Source organism: Sorex fumeus, unplaced genomic scaffold, assembly GCF_029834395.1.
Source record: "Sorex fumeus unplaced genomic scaffold, SorFum_2.1 ptg000047l, whole genome shotgun sequence".
In the NCBI taxonomy this organism is placed as follows: Eukaryota; Metazoa; Chordata; class Mammalia; order Eulipotyphla; family Soricidae; genus Sorex; species Sorex fumeus.
In genome coordinates this window covers 46,766,008-46,793,264 of record NW_026606104.1, presented here as the reverse complement: position 1 = coordinate 46,793,264, position 27,257 = coordinate 46,766,008, and the positions used below count along the sequence as shown (strand labels likewise).

Here is a 27,257-nt window from a genome sequence, read left to right as displayed (position 1 = left end):
TTGTATCTTTTGCAAATATTGTCTTCCAGTCTGCAACTTATCTTCTTAGCCTCTTAGTATTTTCTTTTGCCATTGCGGGGGGGAGGTGGGGGGCGAGGGGCAGGGCAGGGGGTGTTTGGGTTTTTTTGGGGGGGGGGCATACCTGGGGTACTCAGGACTTCTGACTCTGTACTCAGGAATCCTGGTGGTGCTTGGGTGGACCATCTGGAGTGCCAGAAATCAAACCTGGGTTGATTCCTGATGCAAAACAAGCTGTACTATCACTCCAGCCCCTCTTTCACCATTTTTTAATTTTAATGAAGACCAACTTATTATTTCTTTCATGAACTGTTCTTTTACTCTTTTATCTTAAAAATCATCACCATTCCCAGAGTCTTTTAGGTTTTTTTTCCCTATGGTTACCTTCTTGGAGTTTCAGATTCAAAATCTGTGATCGATTTTTAGTTAGTTCTTTTGAACAGTGTAAGATCTATGTCTAACTTAATTTTTATGCATATGAATGTCCAATTCAGTACCATTTGTTGAAGAAACTATACTTCATTCCTTAATCATAAATCATTTGACAGTGTTTATTGGGGTGTATTTCTGGGCTGTTTATTCCCTTCCATTGTTCTTTCACTAATGCCACACTGTACTGTGTCTAATTAGTCTTATTTTGATATGGTTTGAGGATTATACCTGGCAGTGCTCAGGGTATACTCCTGCTGACTCTGTGTTAATGGATCAGTTCCTGGTGGTGCTTGAGGTATCATGTGTAATGCCATAGATTTGAACCCAGGTCACCTATGTGCAAGGCAAGCACTCCTCACTTAAGCCCATTGTCTTACTTCCTGTAAATTTATAATAATCATGAAGTCAAATAGTATCAGTTTTTCAGTTGTATGGTATTTCAATATCTTACTAAGAATTTTTTTCTTTTTGCTTCTCCATATAAAATACACAAAATAACATGCTTTTTTTTTTTTTTTGAGTTTGGGGGTTTTTGTTTGGTTGATGGTTTTGTGGTCAAACCCAGCTCTGCTCACAGATTACTCCTATTGGTGTTTGATAGAGTATTGGGTGCCTGGGATTGAACCAGGGGCTCCCATGTGCAAAGCATGTATTTTAACCCTTTGAACCATCTCCCTAGACCCACTTTACAGTAATTTTGGTTTTGGTTACATGTGAATCTGAATTTAAACATCAGTTTGGGAGGAATTGACATTTGGGTGGGGTACACCTGGTGGTGCTCAGAGGCCACTGATGGCTCTGTGCTCAGAGACATGTCTGGTAATGCTCTGGAACCATATGTGGTCCCAGGGATTCAAACCATGTTTGCAGTGATAGTGTATACACATTAGCCTCTGTGTTACCTCTCTAGCAAGAATGTTGACCTCTATTATTTCTGGACAAGAGTTAACATTTTTATGATATTAAATTACTAAGTCTTTGAATACGGAATATCTCCATTTTTAAAAAATTAATCCTTATTTTGTTCATTCCAGTTTTGGGTGGAGGAGTTTGGTTTTTCTGGTTTGGGGCCATTACTGGCAATGCTCAAAGGTTATTCCTGGCTCTGCCTTCAGGCAGAGGGAGCTTGGAAGTGCTCGGAGACCAAATGGGATGCCAGAGATAAAACCCAGGTCAACCATGTGTGAAACAAACATCATCCCTGCTATACTATGACCCATTCATTCCAATTCTGAAGTTGTCCTTATGTAAATCTTGTACATGTTTGTTTGTTTGTTTGTTTTAACCTCTGGGCCAGGAATATAGCTCAGTGGTAAGTGCACATCTTGTATGTGTGAATCACTGGGTTTGATTCCTGGCATCACAAAACAAAAACAAAACACTATCCTCCCGTTGTTCATCCATTTGCTCGAGCGGGCCCAGTAACGTCTCCAGTTTTTTGAGACTTGCTGTTGCTGTGTTTGGCATATTGAATACGTCACAGGTAGCTTGCCAGGCTTTGCCATGCGGGCGAGATACTCTCGGTATCTTGCTGGGCTCTCCGAGAGGGCCGGAGGAATCGAGCTGGCTGCATGCAAAACAAATGCCCTACCGCTGTGATATTGCTCCAGCCACATCACAAAAAAAAAATTTTTTTTGAATGCTCATGTAAATGGTACTGTGTTTTAAGAATCATTGGGAGGCCAAGGTGGGGCTACGACTCAACAGTAAACTACCTTCTTTGAATGCATGACATCTTGATACCTCAAACACCCAACACCTCAAATAAAACATCTCAGAAAACACCCAACAGTAGAAAAAATCATTTTTAAACATGGTAATTTATTGGGGTTTGTTCAGTTTTGGGTTTGGGGGCCACCTGATAGTACTGAGGGATAATTCCTATTGCTGCTTGAGGGAAACCATGTGTATTGCTGGAGATCAAGCCAGGGTTGGCAACCTGCAAGGCAAATGCCGTACCCCATTATGTCCCTAGCCTAATGTTGGTTTTTCTAAGGGGAAAAAAAGGCATTTTGCTTTTTTTGCTTTTTTAATTGTCAGTGTTCTAAATAACAGATTTCAGGGGCCTGAGAGACAGTAGAGCCTGTAAGGCGCTTGCCTTGCACACTGCCAACTCAAGTTCAATTCCTTGATTCCCTTATGGTCCCTCAAGCACTGCCAAGAGGGATTTCCTGAGTGCAAAGCAAAGAGTAACCTCTGAGCATGGCAGGGTGTCACCCTAAAACAAAAACAAACAGAAAGCTGTGGTTTCAAATGACCCGTGTATTTTCAGTAAAGTAATATTTGGGGCATTATCTGTACTAGTAGCTTTCGAGCTATTTTGGTAAATTCCTCCTAAAAAAATACAATATAGTGTAATATAGATTATATTTCAGTGAAATCCAATATATCTATATATACGGTTCATTTTCATTGCAGTTAATTCTCAGGGTGTTGCATAGACAAAAGAGGATATTTTTATTTGTTTTTTGGTTTGGTTTGGTGTTTTTCTCAGGGGAAGGGGGGTTTGGACGACACCTGGCAATGCTCAGGGATTGCTCTGCACTCAGGGATCACTCCTGGAGGTGTGATCTAAGGGAACTGTATGGAAGACTGGGAACCAAACCAGGGTTGCTGTATGCAAGGCAAACCACCCTACCTGCTGTACTATAGTTCTGGCTCCATATAGAGGGTGTTTAGAGGTAGGGTGGGTGAATGTTGCTCAGCATGGATGTCAGAGCTACACTGAGACAGAATGTGTACACAGGACAGAGATAGCCCATTGCAACACAGGACAAGTAGCCCAGTGTGGGAGAGTGGCGGGTGAAGAAGGGTACGCATCCTGGTCCTGACTAGGTAAAAGGCCATCTACATTCTGGGACTCAGAACTTGAGCTGAGGCTGCCCACATGGTGGGGAAATGATTAACAAAGTCTGAGCTTAGGATCAGCATGACTCTCTGAACAAAGGCAACTTAGACAAGGATACTAGTCAGAGCAGGATATAGAGGGCATTCACACAGAGGGTCAAGAACAGTAAGAAAGGAGAATTAGAACATAGAGAAAAGGACATCCTTGTAAGGGAATGAGAGGGTCGGAGAGGATATGAAAAATTGGCAGTACATACAGCTTTGATCAAATTAATATAGTTATAATGAAGGCACATTTCTCAATGTCAGTTAATGGATGCCAATACAGAAAAAGGAAACTTTCAGTATATAAATAAATTGGTTGAAGAGAATAAAAATGAGTCTTTGTATGTAATTTTGTCTGTGTACCTTAGTATTTAAGGTCTAACTATCCACTGAAAAGGTTTAGGTAGAGGCCGGAGCGATAGTACAGCGAGTAGCGTGTTTGCCTTGCATGCGTCTGACCTGAGTTCAATCCCTGGCATCCCATATAGTCCCCCGAGCACCGCCAGTAGTAATTCCTGAGTGCAGAGCCAGGAGTAACCCCTGAGCATCTCTGGGTATGACCCAAAAAAAGAAAAAAAGGTTTAGGTAGACTGCCACCCCAATCCCCAACAACAAGAAACACATTTACTACTAGATGTGCAGTTCTTGGCCTTTTAATAGTTTTCTAATAAAAAGAACCAGTGCTCCTTATTTCAGGCCTGGACAAAGAAAGTACAAAATGAGCCTGGAACATCTTGTGCAAGAAGGCTTGTCCAGAGAACATCTTGATTAAATGACCAAACTAAATGTTACTGGTAATGAGAAAAATCAGAATTGTGAGCCATTTGATAGGACACAATGAAAATGTAGTATCTTGTAATTGGTATTCCTGCCAAACGTACATAAATTGAATCTAATCATGAGGAAACATCAATCAACTACAAATTAACAGTAATAGTCCTGTGACTATTATATGAGAAATGTCAAGGTTATTAAATTCATGCAAAGTATGAGAAATTCCTCCAAGCTAAAAGAGACTAAAGAAACATACTAGCTTAATTCAACAAAAATATAAAATTATTTTGTGTGTAAAAATTATATATGAATTTTTTAATTAAATTTATGGTATTGGTAACTTCATGGGGAGTAGGCCACACCCAGCAGTGCTTAGGACTTAACTCCTTGTTCTGGGTTACACCTGGTGATGTTCAGAGGAATATATGAGGTGCCAAGGATTGAACCGTATCCAGTTGCATGCAAGGCAGCTATACCCTGAGTTTGTAGTTTTTATTGTCTTATTTTAATCACTTGTGATTCTGCTGGCATTCCAAAAAATGACTTTTTTTTTTAATGCCTGGAACATTATATGACTGAAACACAATCATGAACGATTTTGTAGTGCTCTGTCTCATGATGATTTAAAAAATAAATTAAAAAAAAATTTTTTTTAATGCTTTGCCTGGGGCTGGAGAGAGGTAGTACAATGGTCAGAGCACATGTCCGAACTGGATTGGATCACCCAGCACTATATATGCTCCTTCAAACCCACCAGGAATGATTCCTAAGTGCAGAGCTAGAAGTAAGCCCTAAGTACAGCCACGTGTAGCCCAGAAACAAGTCCAAAAAACAGAAATAAAATTGTTTTGCCAAATCCAAGATTTCTTGGAATTTTATTATTTTAGTAATAGTATAGCTTCAAAGACCTGACTGAGTAGGATACTTGCTTTTCATTCAGCATGCGCAGGTTTGACCCTTGATACCACGTATGTTCTCCCGAGCACTGCCAAGAGTGATACTTGAGTGTAGAACCAGGAATAAGCCCTTAGTACCACTGGATGTGGCCCAAACTCCACTTCCCCCTATCTCCCACCAAAAATAAAAAAAAATTTTTATACTAGCTTTTACATTTAGGTCTTTGATCTCTTATGTTGATTTTTTTTGTTTTTTTTGAAAGAAGATTGTTTTCATTGAAATTTTCTTATTTAGAAAATGTGAGGGAAGAGTCTGGAGCTTAATATAGCAGTTGGGGTTTTTGCGGTGCCTGTGATCAACCTGGATTTTATCCCTGGTACTCCTTATGTTAAGGTGAACCTGCCTGCAGTATTCCAAGAAGTGAGAGATTAGGACTTGCTCACATCTTAAGTATATCCCTAGCCATAGCCCTATGCGTGGGTTTCTGGGAAAATATCAGAGCTTTTCAAAATTCTTTGTCTCCAAATTTTCTCATTCTCCAGCCTTTCGCCCCCAATTTTTTTATTTGTCTATTCTTTACCTCAGATGTTATACCTTGCGTCTGCTCTGAGAGAGTCCATATTAAACAGTAAATGCAGACCTCTTGAGGTTATCCTTTCAGAGCTTCAGAGAGATTAAAAATAAACCAACTACAATTCTTTGAGAAAAATAATAAGGTCTAGTCTGCTTCCTCTGGCAATAGAAATGTGGATTGTGTATTGCTGAAAAAAGGCTGGAACCCCAGAGTAAATTAAAAGATTATAAAGAGTTCTTACTACGATTCAGAGTGCTCATTAAATGTTAGTCTGCTAGGGTGGCAGAGACATAGTACAGTGGATAGTTCTCTTGCTTTGCCTGTGCCTGACCAGTTTTGATCTCTCTTCATCCCATATGGCCCTTCAAGCCCTTCCATGTGTGATCCCTGAAATCAGTAAACTCTGAGGTGTGGTCCGAAAACCTAAATAAATAAATGTTTGTCTGAAAATATGATGCAAACAATTTGTTCCTACAGCCTTCGAATGTTTTGGTAAATCCTCACTTGCCATGGTATTTCAGTTGTCCAGACAAGTTTTTGAACTGGGATGGGACCTAGGTTAGAGGTGTGTTCACTACTACATTGGACTTAGAAGTATCCCATATAATTCTTAAGTTAGTAGACTCTTTTGTTTCTCTCTTTCAGCTTTGGGACATTAGGAAGAAAGCAGCGATCCAGACATTTCAGAATACCTACCAGGTGTTAGCTGTGACGTTCAATGACACAAGCGATCAGATTATTTCTGGTGGAATAGACAATGATATCAAGGTATGTTTGTTATTTATGTTATGTTCCCTGTCACCTAACTCCACTCACCTTTTTAAGCTTCTGATACTGTGGTTGATTTACACTTAATACTAAATAAAAAGAGATATGATAGTACAGCAGATAGGGTGCTTGTCTTGAACACACAACCTACCTGGGTTCTATTGTATAAGAAGTGTGAGAAGGGACTGGAGCAATAGTACAGCTTGTAGGGTGTTTACCTTGCACACGGCTGACCCAGGTTCGATTCCCAGCATCCCATATGGTCCCCCAAGCACCGCCAGAAGTAATTTCTGAGCGAGAGCCAGGAGTAACACCTGAGCATCGCCAGGTGTAACGCCAAAAAAAAAAAAGTGTGAGAAGGAAATAGGGGACCATTAGAATTCCATCTTTCCTCTGTTTAGCAACTTCATTTTCACATGTTTAGTGGAATGTAAATGACCTGGACTCAGAAGGACTGTATAATTGAAAAAATAGGGCTTTTTTTTTTTTTTCAAACTTAGAAAAGTTTATTGAAAAGTAGAAAAGAAAGGAAACTTCCCAGGTGGAAGTTCTTAGTAATTCTGAACTTCTGAGTTCAGAAGACTCAATCAGAAATAGATTGAGAAAATATTTAACCTGTAAGGGACTAGACATTTAGTCCATCCTTCTTAATTTTCAGATGATTATAATGAATGCACTAAGAAATCTACATTAGGAGATATCCTGAGAGAACCTAATGTACTAATGCTATCCTGTGACTTGTCAAACAAGTGCTCAAGATCAGTAAGCTACTATGAGCTTATAAGGTACTTGTTGGACTGCAGAAATAGCGCCACAGGATGGAGTGCATTCATTGCTTGCAGGAGACCCGAGTTCCATCCCCAGCACTGTATGGTCCCCTAAAAGTTACAGACTGGAGGCAATATGGAGTAGCCTCTCAGCACCAGTAGTTGTGGTCCAAAAAAACATGAATTGGTAGGGCCAGGGACACATAACACATACCTTAAGTTTTATCCCTGAAATGGTGTGGCCACCCCTCTACCCCTGAATCAGTGGGCCTCATCACTGAACCATCAGGCCTTCACTGCTCTTGAGTATTGTTAATAGTGAACTCAAGTCCTCTGAACACTACTGGGGAAGACCCTCCCCAAGAAATTAAAATAAGTTAAATCTCCATTGAGGGGACCTAAAAAAGTAGCTCAAGTAGTGTTACCTGCCTTAAGGCATAGACACTTCAATTTCCAGCACCATCCCACATCACAAAGTGTGATCCAGGTTGCACTGACATTGTGATCCTCAGAACCACAATTAGAGTGTGAACCTCTGACATGACAACAATGAAGAGAAAAGGCAAACATTTTTTTCATGATGGCGAAGGGCCAGTACACATGCTTTGCATGTCAAGACTCATATTCAGTCCTTTATAGAGCATGGTCCACTTGAGTAATGAAAGTGGTAGCCTCCAAAACTGACAGGTATGACCCCAAAACACATCCAAAGGATTTTTTTTTTTTAGCTGAACAAATTCTATATATGTTTGTGAATAGAAACATTCTACTGTTTGTAGAAAGCTTGTATTTTCTTACTAGAAATAAGATCAAGGAATTAGAGGAAGAGGAATAAAAAAACAAAATGTGCCTTTGCTTAGTGTCTTAATGGTCTGATTGACAGTGTTTTGGCATTTCCTGTAATCCTAGAATAGGATTTACATTCTAGTCAGAATGAGAGTTTGGTTGATATTTGGGGGGAGGGGGGTGTATTTCCCTTACAGTACTCAAGAGGTTCAGGGACCCACTGTCAAGTCTTGGCCAACCTGGCCAAGGGACCCATAAATGTGTTAGTCCTTAGGCCCTTTAGTACTGGGATATCAGGTCACACCTAGCAATGCTTGGGGATCATGTGCCAAGAATTGAACCCAGATTGCCTGCGTGTTAGGCATATGCCCTAACCGCTATATCTGGCCCTAAATTTATATATACATACACATTTCGGTTTTGGGGCCGCATTCACTGGGTGCCCAGGGTTTATTTCTGGCTCTACTCTCAGGAATCAATCCTGGTAGGCTCAGGACCATATGGGGGTGCCAGGGATCAAATACTGTTTGACTGTAAAGCACTTTCCCTACTCAGTATACTGTCACTCCATCTCCCCAATTGTATTTTTTAATGTAATGATTAAAGGGATAAAATAGATTTTTGCTGATATCTTGGACTCATATCTCTTTGTTATCTGGGTGGAAGGATCTTTACATGTTGCAGACATGACTCATTCCATTACTCTCAACCTTTCTTTGACTTCCTGGTATAGGAGATGAAGTCCAAACCACCAGACATTCAAAACCTTTTTCGATTTAACCTCTTCCTGTCCACCTCTCAAGCTTTATAGAGTCACACTCTCTTTGCCAAATTCCCTACAATCCAGTAATTATTTTAGACTCATCTTTCACACATTATCATTTCCTGAGAATACCCTTCTACTTAAGTAAAACATGTCTTGCACAACCTGTTCGAGTCCTTCATTTTCTTTGAAACCCAATCTCAGTCTTTTTACAGGAAAATTCATGTCCTCTCTGCTGTTGCACTTTGTGCAGACCTGTCACTTGTCTGTTTTCCCTATACTAGACTGAAAGCTCTATGAGAGCAGGGGCTGTCTTATTTAATCTCCAACATTGCCTACCATTATTCGGATTCCCTAATGTCCACTGAGCAGCTGATGCCATTTTATAAGGGATTTGCTTACATTAGAGCCCTACTCATTCTTTATCTGGCAAATCCCAGAAACATTTTGACCCTGCACAGAATCCATGCAGGCCTCTGGGATAAAAACCTGGAAATAGCAACCAGGTGCTAGGAGAGATGATTAATTACACTTTTCTCTTTGTTGTTACACAGCTCAATATTGAACAATGCCTAGAGAAATCACACAGTGTGTAGGGCAATTGCTTTGCATGTGCTGACCTGAGTCTGATCTCCAGCACCCTATTCAGACCCCTGAGCACTGCCAGGAATGACTCCTGAGCACTGCCAGGTATGACTGAGAAGTAATTTTTTTTCTTTTGGGGCTATACCCAGTGGCACTCGGAATATTCCTGGCTCCGCACTTAGGAATTACTCCTGGCAGTCCTTGGGAAAACACAAGATGCCAAGGAATGAACCCAGGTAGACCACATGCAAAAACAGGAGCCCTACCCGCTGTACTGTTGCTCTAGCCCCCCTAAAAGTAAAAATTTTAATAATTTATTGTTCCAGGAGTACGCTAGTGAGTCCTTCACAAGTCCCTCACTAGAATCTATTTCCCTCTGCCACTGTCTCCTTTTTCCCTCCCACACCCTCCCAAGCCTGCCTCTCTAACAGGCACTTTTTCTTTCCTTTTTCTTTTCTCCTTCCAGATACTGTGATTTACGTACTGCTACTGATAGGGTATCAAGCATATCACTTGACCTTCCCAAAACACATTTTGTTTTTCTACACCTGGCAATGCTCAGAGGTTATTTCTGGCTCTGCACTTAGGAATTACTCCTGACGGTGCTCGGAGAACCAAGTGGGATGCTATACTGTCTCTTCAGCCCCAAAATAAAAAAAAAAAAAGTTTTAAAATTTCAACAATGCCTCTCTGAAAAGGTGGAACAGCTTCAACAAAAATTGTCTGCCATATATTTCAAGCTTTCTTGATTATTGAGGCAGCAAATATTCTGACACAAAAATGATTGTATATAGATTATGTTGAGTTACACATCTGAATGAGTTATTGATGGGAAAAGTGGAGTTGTCTTCCTTGTGTGTTGCCTTGACATTCAACCGGAATTCATTTCCAGATGAGGAAGCTACCTTGCTTACAGGGATTTTCTACCTTTTTTTTACTGAGAAAAACTACATGGTATTATTAAATTTGGGAGAAATTTTGTATAATACCAATGACTTTAAAATTTCTGTTGTTTTCCCATATGCCATTCTAGACCATTGACTTTAATAAGGTAAAGGCCCTCCCGTTGATCGTCGATTTGCTCGAGCGGGCCCAGTAACGTCTCCATTGGAGACTTTGTTGTTACTGTGTCTGGCATATCGAATACTCTCGGTAGCTTGCCGGGCTCTCCGAGAGGGGCGGAGGAATCGAACTCGGGTCGGCCATGTTGGCCACTTGTAAGGCAAACGCCCTACCCGCTGTGCTATCGCTCCAGCCCTTATGTCTGTATATTTTATGCTGTTTGGGAGCCACACCTGATGGTGTTTAGAGCTTAATCGTGGCTCTGCATTCAGGGATAACTCCTGGAAATGCTCAGGGGACCATATGTGGTGTCAGGGATCAAACCAAGGGTGCCTCACTCAAAACCAGCGCCTTATCCATCCTCTGTTCTATCTCTCTAACCCTTTAGTATATTTTTATATAATTGCAGTCTGTATAGATAAAAATACCACTTAGCATTTTTCCTCTTTTGCTTAATAGATTATGTAAACGTTTTTACATTTAGGCTTCAGAGTTATTTTCAGGGGTTGCTTAATAATAGCTACCAGTTGAGCACTGACTGAATAGTAGGCAAATGGTAAGATCCTATTTGTTTTGTTTTTGTTTAAGCATCCTATTTGTAATCCTCATAATAGTCATAAGAGCTAAATGTCATTAATCACCATTTTACCAGCCAGAAACTGACTCAGGGAGGAGTAGCAACCCAGTGACACGTGATTCTAATTAGCAGAGACTGGTAAAAGTCACCCTAAGTCTGTTCTTTCCACTCCATCATGTTGTCTCTCACATAAGATAGTTCTGTGATTTATAAATCATAACTTGATAAACCATTTGATATTTTCACCTGCATTGATTCTCTTATTTTCCCTACCCAAGTAACAATGTATGTGCAGAAGTGCTTTTCCAGAGAGAGAGTATGAGAATGTATAACAAATGATAAAAAAGATTTTTCCTCTTTTCATTCTTGTTGGGATTACATGAATTGCCCATTCTTGGTTGAGGGTACTTGCACATGTGATTGCAGTGCTCACAGGCATGGTACTTGCCAGAGAGTGCTCACTTTAGTTTTAGTGCTTGTTCATGCACTCACCAGGGATTGTACTTATTTGCCAATAAGGCTCACATATTCTCATTGGAGTGCTTGCCCAGTGGCTGTACTGTTCATATATTTGCTCACTGGAGGTTATACTTCTGTCCCTTCTGGTGCTCATACATCTCACCAGGGCTTGCACAGTCATTTCCTGTATACTCACACACTTAACTTATGTGCCAGTGATCACACACTCTGTTGTGTTACCAGGGGTCCCAAAAAGCACAGCAACCAGGATTGCACTCAGTGCATGTGGGCAGCACAAGGGATCAAACTGGAGACCTCATTTTTTATGGACTATACCCAGTGGTGCTCAGGGCTTATTATTCCTGGCTATGCACTCAGGGACTACTCCTGGTGGGCTCAGGGACTGTACAGGTACTTGGGATTGAACCCAGGTCAAATTCAGGCAAGGCAACCTGCTGTACTATCACTCTAGCCCCCAGCAACAAAAATTTTTAAATGTCTATAGTTTGGGGCAGAGAAGTAGTTCAGCAGGTAAGGCACTTTCTTGCACATGGCCAAACCAGGTTCAATCCCTAAAACTGCATACAGCTTCCTGAGCACAGCCCAGGGGTTTGCCCTAAGCATCTGCAGGTGTGACGCCAAAAATAAAACCACACATCTATAACTTTACATATTACTCTTTTTATTCAGAATAATAATTTTACTCAAAATAATAATTTTACTCATGTTACTCTGGAGTGATAGCACAGCAGTAGGGCGTTTGCCTTCACGTGGCCCGCCTGGCCGAGCCAGGTTTGATTTCTTCGCCCCTCTTGGAGAGCTGGGCAAGCTACCGAGAATATCTCGCCCACGCGGCAAAGCCTGGCAAGCTACTCGTGACATATTCAATATGTCAAACACAGTAACAAGTCTCACAATGGGGACTGGAGCAATAGCACAGCGGGTAGGGCGTTTGCCTTACACACGGCCGACCCGGGTTCGATTCCCAGCATCCCATATGGTCCCCCGAGCACCGCCAGGAGTAATTCCTGAGTGCAGAGCCAGGAGTAACCCCTGAGTATCACAGGGGTTTGACCCAAAAAACGAAACAAGTCTCACAATGGAGACATTACTGGGCCCGCTCTAGCAAATCGATGAACAGCGGGAGGACAGTGCTACAGTGCTACTCTTATAGATGTATTTAACAGAAAATCATAATTTTTTAAATTATAAATAATTGGGCTTAAAGCATCAAGGAACTGGGCCTGTAGTTCAGTAATGGAGAACTCTTCCAAGGTGAGAACTTGAATTAGCCCCTGGCTCTGCAAAATAAATTAGATTTCTAGTGTTGGGGCCAGAGAGATAGTACAGTGGGTAGAGTACCTTGTGTGTGGCAGACCCAGCTTTTTTCTCCAGCATCCCAGAACCCACAAAAGTGGTCCCTGAGCACAGAGCCAGGAGTAGGCCTTGTGCATTGCCAGATGTGGCCCAAAAACCAAAAAATAATAATAAATTAAGTGTTTCTTTATGGTTTTTTGTTGTTGTGGTAGTGGTAGTGGTGGTGGTAATGGTGCTCAGGGAATTACACCAAGTGACATTCAGGGGCCACATGGTGCCAGGGATTGAAGCCAGGGCTACATTCGTGCTCTGTTGGGAGTCACATCTTTGGCCCTATCTTTTGAATACTTTAGATATGGTCACGGTCCTCCCGTTGTTCATCGATTTGCACGAGCGGGCCCAGTAATGTCTCCATCGTGAGACTTCTTGTTACTGTGCTTGGCATATTGAATACATCACGGGTACCTTGCCAGGCTCTGCCGTGTGGGCGAGATACTCAGTAGCTTGCCGGGCTCTTCGAGAGGGGTGGAGGAATCGAACTCGGGTCGGCCATGTTGGCTGCGTGCAAGGCAAACACCCTACCACTGTGCTATCGCTCCAGCCCAGATGAACCATATCAATGACCTAAGCATATTCTTTACCAATACCTAAAGTTGTTTTTCAACTACCAGTGAATTCAATTATGTTGACTGAGTTAAAGAAAAGCGTGGGAGGGGCTGGAGGATAGCACAGCGGGTAGAGCATTTGCCTTGCACGACTGGGTTTGACTCCCAGCATCCATAAGGTCCCCCGAGCACAGCCAGGAGTAATTCCTGAGTGCATGAGCCAGGAGTAACCCCTGAGCATTGCCGAATGTGACCCAAAAAGGAAAAAAAAAACATAATGGTTTGAAAATAACCTCTATAAATTATATTACTTATAATGAACTTTGTTTTTTGTTTGTTTTTTGTTTGTTTTTGTTTTGGGGGGGTTTTTTTTTTTGTCTTTTGAACCTTACCTATTACAGTTTTCCAAGGTTCTCTCATGGCAGTGCTTGTGGGATCATTGTTGCCCTGTATTATACCTGGGGTTCCCACATTCTAAACATGCACTGAAGCCCTTTGAACTAACTCCCTGGTCTCTGAATTTTTCTTTATATTAGACATTCATTGGCTTATACCTACCTAATCAAACATAGTAACTTTGACTCCCTTCTTCTAAAGACAAGGATTTTTATTCCTCTTTGATTAGATTCTTTATTTTGTAGTAAATAACCCACACCCAGATCAACAAGGATACCAATATCTCTAGACAATTTCTCGAATCATTCCATTGCTTTCCTATTTTTACTTTGATTTCTGGGAGCAGCTTTTTGTTTTTCCAGGTTTGGGACTTGCGCCAAAATAAGCTGACCTATACCATGAGGGGCCACGCAGATTCAGTGACTGGCCTGAGTTTAAGTTCTGAAGGCTCTTACCTCTTGTCCAATGCAATGGATAATACAGGTAACTTTAGATAACATTAGAACGCAAAGCTATCCCGTTGTCCAAATCAGTGTGGTTCCTAAAGAAAATGGGCATTGAAGTGCTAGAAATATATGTTAAAATAAATGGGGTTCAAAGGAAAAGTCAAGAACAGCTAGTAGGGTTTTTTTAATTTTATCTCATTTGTATAAAGTTATTCATAAAAATTGATTACATTCAATATTCTGACACCAATCCCACTACCATTATACCTTCCTACCACCTGCATGGCAGAGCCTGGCAAGCTACCCGTGACGTATTTGATATGCCAAACACAGTAACAACAAGTCTCATGACGGAGACATTACTGGGCCCGCTCGAGCAAATCGATGAACAACAGGAGGACTGTGATACCGTGATACCACCATTATTTCAAATTTTCCCAACCACCAACCAAGCTTGCCCCACTAGCAGGCCATAAATAATTTATTTTGTATTGCTTGTTATAAATAATTTATTTTAAATGATCAAAAAAGGTTTCCATAGAAGAAAGTATGTGAAGATTGTGTTGAGATACAATTGTTTTTGTATCTCAACATTTTTGTTTTTTGGGGTTTTTTTTTTTGGCAAGCTACCCATGACATATTCGATATGCCAAAAACAGTAACAACAAGTCTCACAATTTGTTGTGAGACATTACTGGTGCCTGCTCAAGCAAATTGATGAACAGCGGGAGGACAGTGCTACAGTGCTTTCTGATATTCATTTAACAAAAGCAGTGCCTTGGGCCTAGAGGAATAGTGCAAGGCTTAGTGCTCCTGCCTTGCAATCATGTAGTAAGAAGATAAATGTCCTGTGTCTTCACGATCCCCCATACTGCTGGAAGTGGCCCCTGAGTTAATTCCACGTATGGCCAAAAAAAAAAAAAAAAAAACCACAAGAAATAGTTCCTACCACTCTGTGGATACTCAATAAATATTTGAGTAAACATCCTTACCAGAATGCTATATCTCAGTTCAATAGAAAAGTTTTATGCATAGTTTTACCTTTTTATGCCTACCAACTAAGTCAGTGTTAACTCTTTGCATTCAGTTACTTTAATTTATCTATAGTTGGGGCTGAAGCGATAGCACAGCGGGTAAGGCGTTTGCCTTGCACGCAGCCAACATGGCCAACACAGGTTCGATTCCCAGCATCCCATATGGTCCCCCGAGCACCGCCAGGAGCAATTCCTGAGTGCATGAGCCAGGAGTAACCCCTGAGCATCGCCGGGTGTGCCGCAAAAAAAAAAAAAAAGAAAAAATTATCTATAGTTGTAGCTTTAGAGAAAAGTAGCTCTATAGACCATGTGCTTGCTTTGCATGTGGCCAAACCAGTTTCCATCCCTAGTACTCTATATGGCCCCCAAGCCCACCAGAAATGATCCCTGAAGCCACAATCAGGAGTAAAAGACTTGAACACTGCCTGGTGGGTCCAAAAACCAAAAAATAAATTTTAAAAACAGCTATAGCAGTTTCTAACCATTGGGTATTTATACATTTCTGCCCCCCCCCCCCCGACACTACCCCCCCCCCCCACCACCACCACCACATTCAGCGGTACTCAGGGCTTATTTCTGGCTCTATACTCAAGGGTCACTCCTGGAAGGACTCAGGGCACCTATGAGGTGCCAGGGATCAAACCCATATTGGCCACACACAAAGAAAGCACCCTACCCACTGTACTATCACTCTGATCCCTATACACATTTTTATCAGTAGATTTGCCATTCTAGACATTGTTCATAGTAAGAAAAAATGAGATTTTGTAAAAATGTAAGAATTTCATGTTACTGGACCAGAGAGATAGTACGCAGTAAGCTGCTTTGCTTGCATGCATTCTCACCTGCATTCAATCCCTGGCACCATTTTTGGTCCCCTGAGTACCGCCAGGAGTGATCACTGAGCACTAATTGTGGACCAAAAACCAAAAAAGATAAAAGAAGAATTTTGTGTAACAGCTGCATAACAGTATTACAGATTTTTTAATTGTTATCTTGAGTCCTTTAAAACGTTTTATGTTTGTCATCTTTCCCCCTTTGCTTTCCTTCATTGTTGCAATGACCTGGGATCACATGCATGCCTGGCTGCTATTGATATATTTAACTTCAGTGCTCAGCTAAGTTTACTGGCTTTGATGTGCAGGGCCACACTCTCCAGTTGCAGTGTTCACACATACCTGGCTGCAGTGGACCAGTGATTACATGCCGTTTTAGCACCTCCAAATAGCAGAGCTATAGGAATCATGCTCAACTTTTGTGTCAGCACCAGGGATTATGCTTGCAAGGCAGAAACTCAAGCAACTGAGCCCTCCCCTAAGTCTCTATTTATAGCATCTTATTTGTTCTCTAAAATACTCACAAAAAAGAATTGGAGAGATACCTAAAGTACATGCAGTGCATCCAGGAGACCCAGGTTCAGTCCCTTGTACCACATAGTTTCCTGAGCACTGCTGGGAGCAAGCACCAATCCAGAAGTAGCCTCTGAGCACTGAATGTGACACAAAAATATATTAAAAATTAAGGACTGGTTATATTTTCATTTAGTTTTTTATAGGATACACATATGACTATGCTTGACCCATGTAGTACTAAGGATAGAACTAGGGCCTTGCACATGTTATTCATGTTTTCTGCCATTTACGCCACATTGCTAGCCTGATGTTCTCTTTTCACAGAGGAGACAAAGTCTCAAACACTTTATCTGATATCACCTTTATATATCGTTGAACTAGAATTGGAATCAAATTCACTTTCACTGATTCTTGGCACAGTGCTCTTTAGATACATTTCACCTTCTTCAAGTTTAGACTATTAAGTGTACCTATGAGCACCATCAGAAAAGGTCAACCCTAAGTTTAGTTTTTATAGATTTATTGTCTCGGTATTTGGTGGTATTTAGATTGTTGCGCTAAAGCTTTGCCGGCTGTGACTCTGAGTTTGCAGAGGAATGTGCAGTGGTTCGTTGAAATGCTGTTATGCCCAACTACTTTTCTGTTGGAAATCCCCATCAGTGTCTTTGACATTTCCCCTCCTTACCCCTCACAGCTTTCCTCCATGTCTCTATTAATGGAACTTGAGTACATTGCGTTCCCCTTAGGAAAGGAAAATAACTTACCAGCTAGCAGTGTTCCATAGTAGCCATGTCCTCAGCAAGCCTGTCATTGATGGCTGTTTTGCATTGTTTGTTTGAATATGCAGTGCGTGTATGGGATGTCCGACCATTTGCTCCGAAAGAGAGATGTGTGAAGATATTTCAAGGAAATGTACACAACTTTGAGAAAGTAAGTTCTGCATGGCAGGGTTTTACTATCCAGTAATTTCGAAGAAGTACTTAACAACGGGGTAACAGTGACAGTGACTTAAGATTGAGAACACTTCCTCTTAAGAAGGGGCTATATTCCACTGACAGAATTTTTTTTTTGTATGAAACTTTATTTTAAACACCATGATTTACAAAGTTGTTCACAGTACAGTTGTTTTTAAGTATTCAGTGGTTCCAACACCAGTCCCACCATCAGTCTGACTTTTCCTCTACCAGTTTCCCATCCCAACCTCTCCCAAACCTGCTCCCTTAGCAGGCACAAAATTATTTAGATTGTTTCTTACAGTACATGGTGTTACTAAAGTCTGAGGATTTACTGAGCTGTTAGGTGCTAACTGAATCTTCTTTGTTACTGTTTTCACAGATTGAACCTAGTGGGCTTCTAAATAACTTTTAATTTTTAATTGTTTTAGTTTTTATTTTATTTTTATTTATTTTTATTTTTCATATTTTTTAATGTTTAATTTTAAATAATTAATTTCTGTACGCCTACTGGGCTGTCAGCTCTAAAGTTTGTAGTTGTCACACAACCATGGCCACACACTTCAGGAACTTTGGTGGTGAGATGATCAAATGGCAGGTCTCTCCTAGATCAGTCCTGAAGCTGAGTTCTTTTTTTATTTTTTTTCTTTTTGGGGTCACACCTGGCAATGCTCAGGGGTTACTCCTAGCTCTGCACTACTATCCCTCCTGGCCTTCTGGGCCCATTTCTTTGGTGGCAGAAGCTGGATTCCACTGACAGAATTCTTTCTCAAAAATCCTTTGTGGGGGCAGAGCAATAATACAGCAGGTAGGGCACTTACCTTACACGCAGCTAACTTGGATTCTATCCCCAGCACCCCATATGGTTCTCCCAGCATAGACAGAAGTACCGCCAAGTATACCCCCAAAACAAACAAAATATTAAGTGTTCATTGAATTGGTTTTATTATTTTCTTTTTATGGGAAGGGGGCATACAGCTGGTGATGTTTAAGAGTTATTCCTGGCTCGGTGCTCAAGGATTACTCATGATAGTGTTTGGGGGACCATATGGGGTGTCAGGGATCAAACTCGGGTTGCCTGCATGCAAGGTAAGCACTTTACCCCCTTTATTATTACTTGGGCCCCTGTTACTGTCATCTTTTAAGATAAAGGGGGGATCCAGAAAAAGGGACCCTCTATTTGAAGGGAGAACAAAATTTTATTGTCTAGACATTTTCTAGAATTGGTTTTTATATGATATGAAATAATAAATTATGTTGTCTTGAGCCACAGCTACAAGGTAATTTCTGATCTTCTTCTGGGAAGAATAATTAAAACTGAAAACCTAATCTCTCAGTAATTCTTGAGTCTTAACAAGAAGGAGTTCGGTACATTGCTGTATTCATTAGATTCCTGTTTATTCATCATCATAGAATCTCCTGAGATGTTCTTGGTCACCTGATGGAAGCAAGATAGCAGCTGGCTCAGCTGACAGGTAAGGATTACTGGGCGTGAGGTAAAGAATGATGTAGCTATGCAGGTATCTTCTCATGTTTAATACATGAAGTGTGGATACTAAACTAGAGCAGACATAGAATTATGACTGCACTCAGAGATGAAGCTGTGTGCGGTGTGATGGGTTTAAAGGGCAGAGAGGACAAATACATCATTTCTACCCTCTTTGGATCCCTTTAATTCCTGGAGGATAAGCAATTTCTTGACTCTGTTGGGCTCCCCTTGCTATCAAAATAAAATTCAGACTCAGAATCTGACTTGTATCCCTTATCAGACTCTGTTGGACTCCCCGTGCTATTAAAATAAAATTTAAACTCCTGATCTGACTCCATTTTCCCATATCAGATTCTTCTGCCATGCTTCAGTTCATTCAAATGCTTGGAGTATGCTCCTCCCACATCATCACCATGGGCTTTCCATGCTCATATTTCCTTTGTACATTCTCATGTCCAGATTCTCTCTCAGCTTCTCTTCCTCAGTTGCCCAAACTTCCTATCGCTTTAATAACCTGGTATCACCTCTATGTCCTATCTGTATGTGATCCCCTTAACCCATTAATTTGTGGGAATAACTGACTTCTTTGTGTTACAACCACACTGTATTACATCTGGCTTTTATTAAAATTACCTCTTACACTCAGCAAACATAGTAAGGGACACCCACTCATTTTTTTTACTCCTGGACCTAAAGGCAATAGAGAAGAAAGAGTCCTTGAGTATCACAAGGTGTAGCACAAAAACAAAGAAGTTAATTGCTTCTGAAGGCCACAGAATGAATGCATTTCTAACCAGAGTTGTTCTAGGCAGTACTTGAACTAAACACTTGTGTTAAATGAATTTGTAGGTCAAGGATGACAGATTTTGCCCTACAATATCAACTCATCTATTGATGCTGTGTTGGGAATGATTCAGAGCAAGGTTCAAAGGGAAAGTAGTTAGGATAGTTAGTGAGGATTAGGTAGCATGTGAAATACATAAAAATACATATACTTTCCGCCTCTGAGCTGAATCAAGATACTGCAGCTTTCTCCTGTCACTTTTTTTTTTTTTTTTTTCATTTTTTGGGTCACACCCGGTGATGCACAGGAGTTACTCCTGGCTGTGTACTCAGGAATTACTCCTGGCGGTACTTGGGGGATTATATGGGATGCTGGGAATCGAATCAAACGCAGGTCGGCCACATGCAGGGCAAACGCCCTACCCTGCTGTGCTATCGCTCCAGCCCCTCCTGTCACTTTAAACTGGCTTTATGTAATAAATTAGAAACAGAAGGGAGAGAATTCAGTCAGAAACTGTTTGGTATGTCCTTGGTGACCTGTGCTTGGGAGAGAATCAGATTCAGTAGGATGTCTAGGTGCCAAGACAGTGGGAGTGGTAAAGAATCTGGCCAACCATAGGGGCCAGAGCGATAGTACAGCATTACAGCAGGTAGGGTATTTATCTGTCTTGCACGCAGCTGACCAGGGTTTAATCCCTGGCACCTTTTACCGTTCCCCTAGCACCAGTAGGAGTAATTCTGAGGGCAGAGCCAGGGGTAAGTATGACCCAAAAAGCCAAAAAAAAAAAGTCTGGCCAACTCTTCAGTTTTGCTCCCATTGGGGGAGATATTTACCCTTTTGATTTTTATTTTTTGTTAAACCACACTCAAGGCTGCTCCAGGGGTCACTCCTGACAGTACTCAGGAAACTGTGTTTTGGTGATTTAATCTAGTTCTTTCTCATGCAGTGCATGCACTCAGCCTGTTGAGCTCTTTCTGACCTTCTTAACTTTTTTTTTTTTGACCTAACTCTTTCTCTCCATTGTTTCCCTGTTGGTAAAAATACCTCCTATAAATGTTAAGTATTTTCTTGGCTTGGGTTTTCAGCATATTTAGGAGTTCCCCCCCCCCCCCCCCCCCGTTAGGATCCTAGAATTTCACTTTGGTCCCTTCCTATTTATGAATAATGCTGAACATAACAAAAGATTCTAGAATTCTCAACAATCACCACCACCCACTTTTTTTTTTCCATTTTATTTGTTTTGGAACCATACCCAGCTGGGATGGGGATTTACGCCTGGTTCTGCACTGAGGAATCATTCCTGGACAATTTCAGGGTACCATATGGCGATTAAACCCAATTCTACTGCATTCAAGGAAAGGCAAGCGCCTTACTGCTGTACTATCTCTAGTCCCTGCATAGCTTTTCTTCTGAGCAGTTTGTGTCTGATGTGGTTTCTTTCTGACTTTCAATTACTCTTTTTCGGGAGAAGGGGAGGCATTATGTCACACTCAGCAGTGGTTAGTATCTACTCCTGGCTCTGTGCTCAAGGTTTTCTACCATATAGTGCTAAGGATCCTACTGGGTTCAGCCACATGCAAGGCAAGTGCCTTAACCACAAACTGTCTCTCTGGCTCCTTTGTTGTTGTTTAGGGGTGAGGGGAGGGGGGCGGAGATAACACCCAGCAGTGCTCAGGTTTCTCCTGGCTGGCTATTCACTTGGTAATCCATACTCAGCAGTCCTCCATACTCAGGGGAACAAGCAGTGCAGGAATCAAGGCCCATGCTCCTCCATAAAAATAGCTTTCACACTGGCCCTTTGAGTGTCTCCTAGCCCTCGGGGTCCTCTTTTCTACTCTTTCTCTCCCCACTATTCCTTTAAACTTTACTTGTGCAGCATAGCTCTGGTCTCCGGAAAACCTGCTGAGGGTTGGTCAAATTTCACAAGCCACCTAACCAGTATACCCCAACTCTGCAAGTAGCTCTGTTTGTTACATAAAGATCTTGAATCCTGCTGAACGTTACCATACCAGGGTAAGAAAATAGGGAACCTCTCTAAATTTAGTACCTAATTGGCAGCCATGGAGAGTGAGGCCTTGAAAGTAAACCCTTGGAGATCAGTTCTGCTGACTTTTTCCAGCCTGCAAAATGTATCCTTTTTTTTTTTTCCCTCAGAAATTTGCTTTTCAGCTTGGCCTGGATTTAGCAAATACTCCTCTCTGTGTTTGTATATCACCTGCTTCCTCAAAATGAAATTTAAAACTCTTCAACAGACCTATCTAAAACTCTGGGAAAATGGGCCAGTCTTTCTGCCAGAAGTGTTTGATTTAGTAGGCCTGTTGACTGCCTGTGATTCTGTTTTGATAATGAATGTATTCATTCAAACAACTTGCGGTCATTAATTCTCTGAACCAAGCATTTTCCATACATTTTCTTAGTGCTTACAACCAAACTGAGATCAATATTGTCTCTGACATAACTGCTAAAGAAAGAGAAGTTCAGAAAAGTTAAAATAATCACGAAAGGTTACTTGGCTATGAAATAACTGCATTGAGATTTGAACCCAGGTCTTCTCCAGAACTCATATACATCATAGCTGAATTTAATGAGGACAGTTATTATTTCTTCATGCAATAAAGACACTAGGGAGAGTGTAAGTATCAGAGCCAAGGAGTCTGTAGACAATGGGATTCTGTCTTCAGGTTTTTCTAGGAACTTTTTAAGTTCATATAGAGCCTCACCTTTGAGAGCCAAACTATGATTAAGAGGTTGGGGGGTTGGGGCCAGCTGGATAGATTGCTTGCCTTGTATGCAGGCAACCCAGATTCAATCCTATCCCCACAACTGGTCCCTGAGCACTGCCAAGTGTGGCCCCAAAACATAAACAGCATTTACCATAAGAATTTCTCACTGTGGATAAGATAGCTGGAGGTGTCTGGTTGTTTGTTTTTTTTGTTTTGTTTATTTTCAATTTATTTTTTTGTTTTGCCGCTTTGTTGTTTTGCTTGGGGACCATGCCCAGCAGGGTGTGGGGCTTACTGCTGGTTCAGCAGTCAGAATCTCTGGAATCACTTCTTGTAGGGCTTGGGAAACCAATAGGGTGCCAGGAATTAAACTCAGGTTGACTTTGTGCAAGGCAGGTGCCTTGTCTATTGTACTATCTCTCCAGGCCCATCTTCATTTTCTTAGCTATATTAGAAGTTTGAAATATCTGTAGCACTGTCCTCCCATTGTTCATTGATTTGCTCAAGCGGGCACTAGTAACATCTCCATTGTGAGACTTGTTACTGTTTTTGGCATATCAAATAGGCCACGGGGAGCTTGCCAGGCTCTGGTGTGCAGGCGGGATACACTCGGTAGCTTGCCAGGCTCTCCTGAGCGTGACATGGGTATGAGGTAAGACCCAGAGTCAATCTCCTGCATCACATATGGTCCACCAAGCAGCACCAGGAGTGATCCCTAAGCACAAAGGGAGGAGTAAGCCCTGAGCAACGCCAAATATATCTTAAAATAACCAGAAAGGATGGGAGGGAGAAAATAAAACTGAAATTTGAAGATGACATCATAAAATACATAGAAAGTCCCATATGCTCCAGTGAAAATCTATTCAAAATAATAAATATAGGGCCTGGGGAGATGGTACAGGAGATAAGGCATTTACCTTGCACATGGTGACTCCAATTCTGTCCCCAACACTGTTTGTTGGTACCCTAAGCACCTCCAGGATTGATCCCTGAGTGCCCTGAGCATTGCAGGGTGTGGCCCCAAAACAGTAATCACTTGATCGCTTGACATTTTGTTACTCATCGATTTGCTCGAGCGTGCACCAATAACGTCTCCATTCGTCCCTGTCGTGTGCTAGTGTAGCCCAATGGCGTCTGTTTGTTCTAGGAACACGAAAAGCCTCAAACCGATTGTTCAGGGTCTTGACGAAGAACCATCTTGTAGGTGGGCAGCCACGCAGTCTTTTGACGCCCCATGGAATCCAGTCAGTAACAGCTCTAGTCCAGCGGTCGTCTCCAAATCTCATTACTTGTCCTGCCCATCTGATTTTCAACGCCTTGGCAAATGAGAGAACGTCCCTGATTCTTGATCATCAACGGAGGTCGGAACTCCAGATTCTTTCATTTGAGTGAAACGTGATACTCCAAGCATGGCTCTTTCAATTCCTCTTTGGGAGACCCAAATAGCGTTCTCATCCTGTTTTCGTAGGGCCCAGGTCCCTGAGGCGTATGTTAATGTAGGAAGAACAGTGAAATCGAAGAGATGTACCCGGAGCTGGAAGTTCTTTGTCCTCTTAGCTATTTCTTCTATGTTCTTGAAGGCATTCCAAGCCGCTCTCTTCCTCCTGCGCAATTCAGGTGCCAGGTCATTTGTCATGTTGACTTCTCAACCTAGGTACACATAACTGTTGCATTCAGAGATGGTCGTTTCGTTGAGAGCGAATGGAACGTCAGGAACGAGACTGTTTCTCATAAGCATTGTCTTCATGAGATATAACTGGAGTCCAATCTTTCTACACTCACGGTTGAAGTCGGCCAGCATTTGTGCTGCTTGGCTAATGTTTGGTGTTATTAGAACGATGTCATCAGCAAAGCGGAGATGGTGTAGTTGCCGACCAACAGTCTTTCTTCACTCCCATTCCTTCCCACGTTCTCAAGGGTGACACTGAAGAGTTTCGGTGAAATGGTATCACCCTGCCGAACCCCTCTCGACATCGATGGTCACTTCTTTGTAGAATGGTGAGATCCTGGTAGTGAATCCATAATACAGCTCACGGAGGATCCTGATGTATTGAGTTTGAATGCCCTGATTGGCTAGGGCTTCGATGACCGCTTCTGTCTCAACAGAATCAAAGACCTTCTTTAAATCAATGAACGTTAGACAAAGTGCATCTTGAACTCCCGAGAAACCTCAGTGAGCTTGGTTATCTTGTGGATATGGTCGATCATGCTGAATCCTTTTCGGAACCTGGCTTGCTCGCATGGTTGTCCTTCATCTAGTGTTCTGCCAATCCTATTCAGGATGACTTGAGTGAACAGCTTGTAGATGACAGACAATAGGCAGATCGGGTGATAGTTGGCAATGTCATGGATGTCTCCCTTCTTGTACAGTAGTACAGTCCTGCTGGTTTTCCATTGGGACGGAACCTTGCATTCAGACAAGTAGCATGTGAAGAGCCGAGCCAGTGTATTGATGAGTACTGATGGCAGGTTCTTCAGGTGTTCAGGTCTGACCTTTTCTGGGCCGGGTGCTGTTTGTTTCTTTACCGACGAAATGGCATGTCGGATTTCGGAAGGGAGAACGTTGGGAACGACATATCCATCCTGTGGAATTTGGTATGTGGGCAGGTGGACATGGCTATCAAAAGAGATCTGAGTAGAAGTCATGGATAATCTTCTCCATTGCCCTTCTGGAAGATGTAATAGATCCATCAGGACGTCGGAGGGCAGTCATCTTGGTCTTGTAGTTGGCAAAGGACAGGCGGGTGTTGCGAATGCTTTTCCCGGCTTCTGCCGCATCTACCAGCACTGCTGCTCTTCTCAGTAATAGTAATAATTATAGTAAAGTGGAAGTAGCTAAATGTTTTAAAGAAGTCAATTTTAGGATAAAGGATGGAAACTCGACTTTAAAGTGTTCAACATAATGTAATATATACAGATACTGATTTACTGAAATCTGTTATCAACATGTTATTTTAATTTTTGTGTGTATGTGTGTAGCAAATGTATTGTTGCTTCCATCTTCCTTGAAAACTCATGCCTCTGCTCTCCCGTTAGGTCTAGGAGATCTTACTCTTTTTTTCCTTATGGTTCCTTGCAGGTTTGTGTATGTGTGGGATACCACAAGCAGAAGGATTTTGTATAAGCTACCTGGACATGCTGGCTCCATCAATGAAGTGGCTTTCCATCCTGATGAACCCATCAGTAAGTCTATTTTGACTGTGGGATAGGAAAACCCTAAGAATCTCCCTAAGGGGCCCTAAGAATAGAGACAGACATAGACATCCTTTGTATGAATTTCCTTGTAAACAGTCTGTGTGGGAATCATTAAAAGGTTTTTTTCTAAGTAATGAGGGTAAAAGAAATACACCATTTATGGGAGACCGGAGCAATAGTACAGTGGATAAGGTGCTTACCTTGCATGCAACTGACCTGGGTTTGATCCCCATCATCCCATTTGGTTCCCTTAGTCCACCAGGAGTGATCCCTGAGTGCAGAGACTGGAATAACCACTGAATATCTCCAGGTGTAACCCAGAAACAAAGAAAAATACCCATTTCCTTCTCAATCTTAAAGGAAGTATTCCTAGTTCTTTTGAGTTTACCTCAAATCTATGTTTCAGGACAGGAGAGATAGAATAGTGGTACAGCACCTTGGCACCACTTGGTCCCCCAAACACTGCAAGGAGTAAGTTCTAGCAACGTGGGTTGTAGCTCAGATACAAACAAAAAATTGTGTCCCCTACCACCTATTTGGATAAAAGGAATGTTTCTAAACATATATAAATTTTAGTTTAACATTTTATTGGCTAGCTAAATGATGAGTCTTGAGTTTGAGAAAATGTAACTTCTGTGTTGTGCTAAGTATAATAAGTAGAAGCACATTTACAAAATAAGTGACAGAAACTGGGTCTTCCTATCTAGAATGACAGAAGATCCGTTTTTTGTTTTTTTTTTAAGAATTGACTGATAAAGGGCATAAGGATTTAGAGCTCAATATTGTATCAAGCTAGAGCAGTCCACCCCTGTGGTTTTGAGAGGACTTGATCTAAGAAGCCAGGCAACAGTTTCCTATAAAGTGTGATTGGGAGGAGGGGAATTGAAGCAAAATCCAATTCTTGTTTCATATCAGAATTGACTCTTGACACAAGAGCCCTTGAGTATCAAGTCTCCTTGAACTTTAATTATTTCCAGATATCTTACATGTTCTTTTCACCTTAGTTCTCTCAGCATCAAGTGACAAGAGACTGTATATGGGGGAGATCCAGTGAAGATATGGAAGATTCCAAGGCTGCTTGACCTTGAGACCTCAGGCTGTGGCATCAAATAGTGGTAGACCAGGATCCTCCTTCTAATGAAGATCATTACTAGCAAGAAGTATGGAGGAGGAGGCTGTATCCCAATAGCCACATGTATACCCTTTCGTCAGGATGGATACAGACAAGCTTCCAGTGGCTTCTGAATACCACCTGCCAGATTTCAGGAACTGCTTGGGTATTTTTCTCTCCTCCATGATATACCCCACTCCCACCCCCAGTAAGAGTTCTTCAAAGGGACAAACATTGGTTGGTAATGTAGTTTCCTGTTTCCTAATTCAGGTAGAAAATGATAAAATGTGACTAAAATTGTTTGTGGGGATTTTTTTTTTAATTTAGTAACTGGCTTGTATATTTCTTTTTATTTCTCTGAGTCATTTTGTATTAAAAACAAAATAGATGCCTTTTTACAAGAGCATGTCAGTTGAATTTATTGTTATTTTTACGTTGAGGCTTTCTTACTGTAAATTTGGGTAGAACATGAACGTGTCATGGGGATACAATCCATTT

The 27,257-nt window shown here is 41.5% G+C and overlaps 1 protein-coding gene across 1 annotated transcript in view; it reads left to right on the top strand.

The window, feature by feature from the left end:
- The window catches only part of SNRNP40 (small nuclear ribonucleoprotein U5 subunit 40), a 35,032-nt gene extending 7,870 nt beyond the window's left edge, over positions 1–27,162 (top strand). The window contains exons 5-10 of the mRNA XM_056123269.1: positions 6,233–6,355; positions 14,035–14,155; positions 17,352–17,434; positions 18,871–18,932; positions 25,533–25,636; positions 26,653–27,162. Of these exons, the coding sequence (XP_055979244.1) occupies positions 6,233–6,355; positions 14,035–14,155; positions 17,352–17,434; positions 18,871–18,932; positions 25,533–25,636; positions 26,653–26,702 (543 nt within the window). The 3' untranslated portion in view covers positions 26,703–27,162. The remainder of the gene's footprint in view (positions 1–6,232; positions 6,356–14,034; positions 14,156–17,351; positions 17,435–18,870; positions 18,933–25,532; positions 25,637–26,652) is intronic.
- The last annotated feature ends 95 nt before the right edge of the window (positions 27,163–27,257 follow it).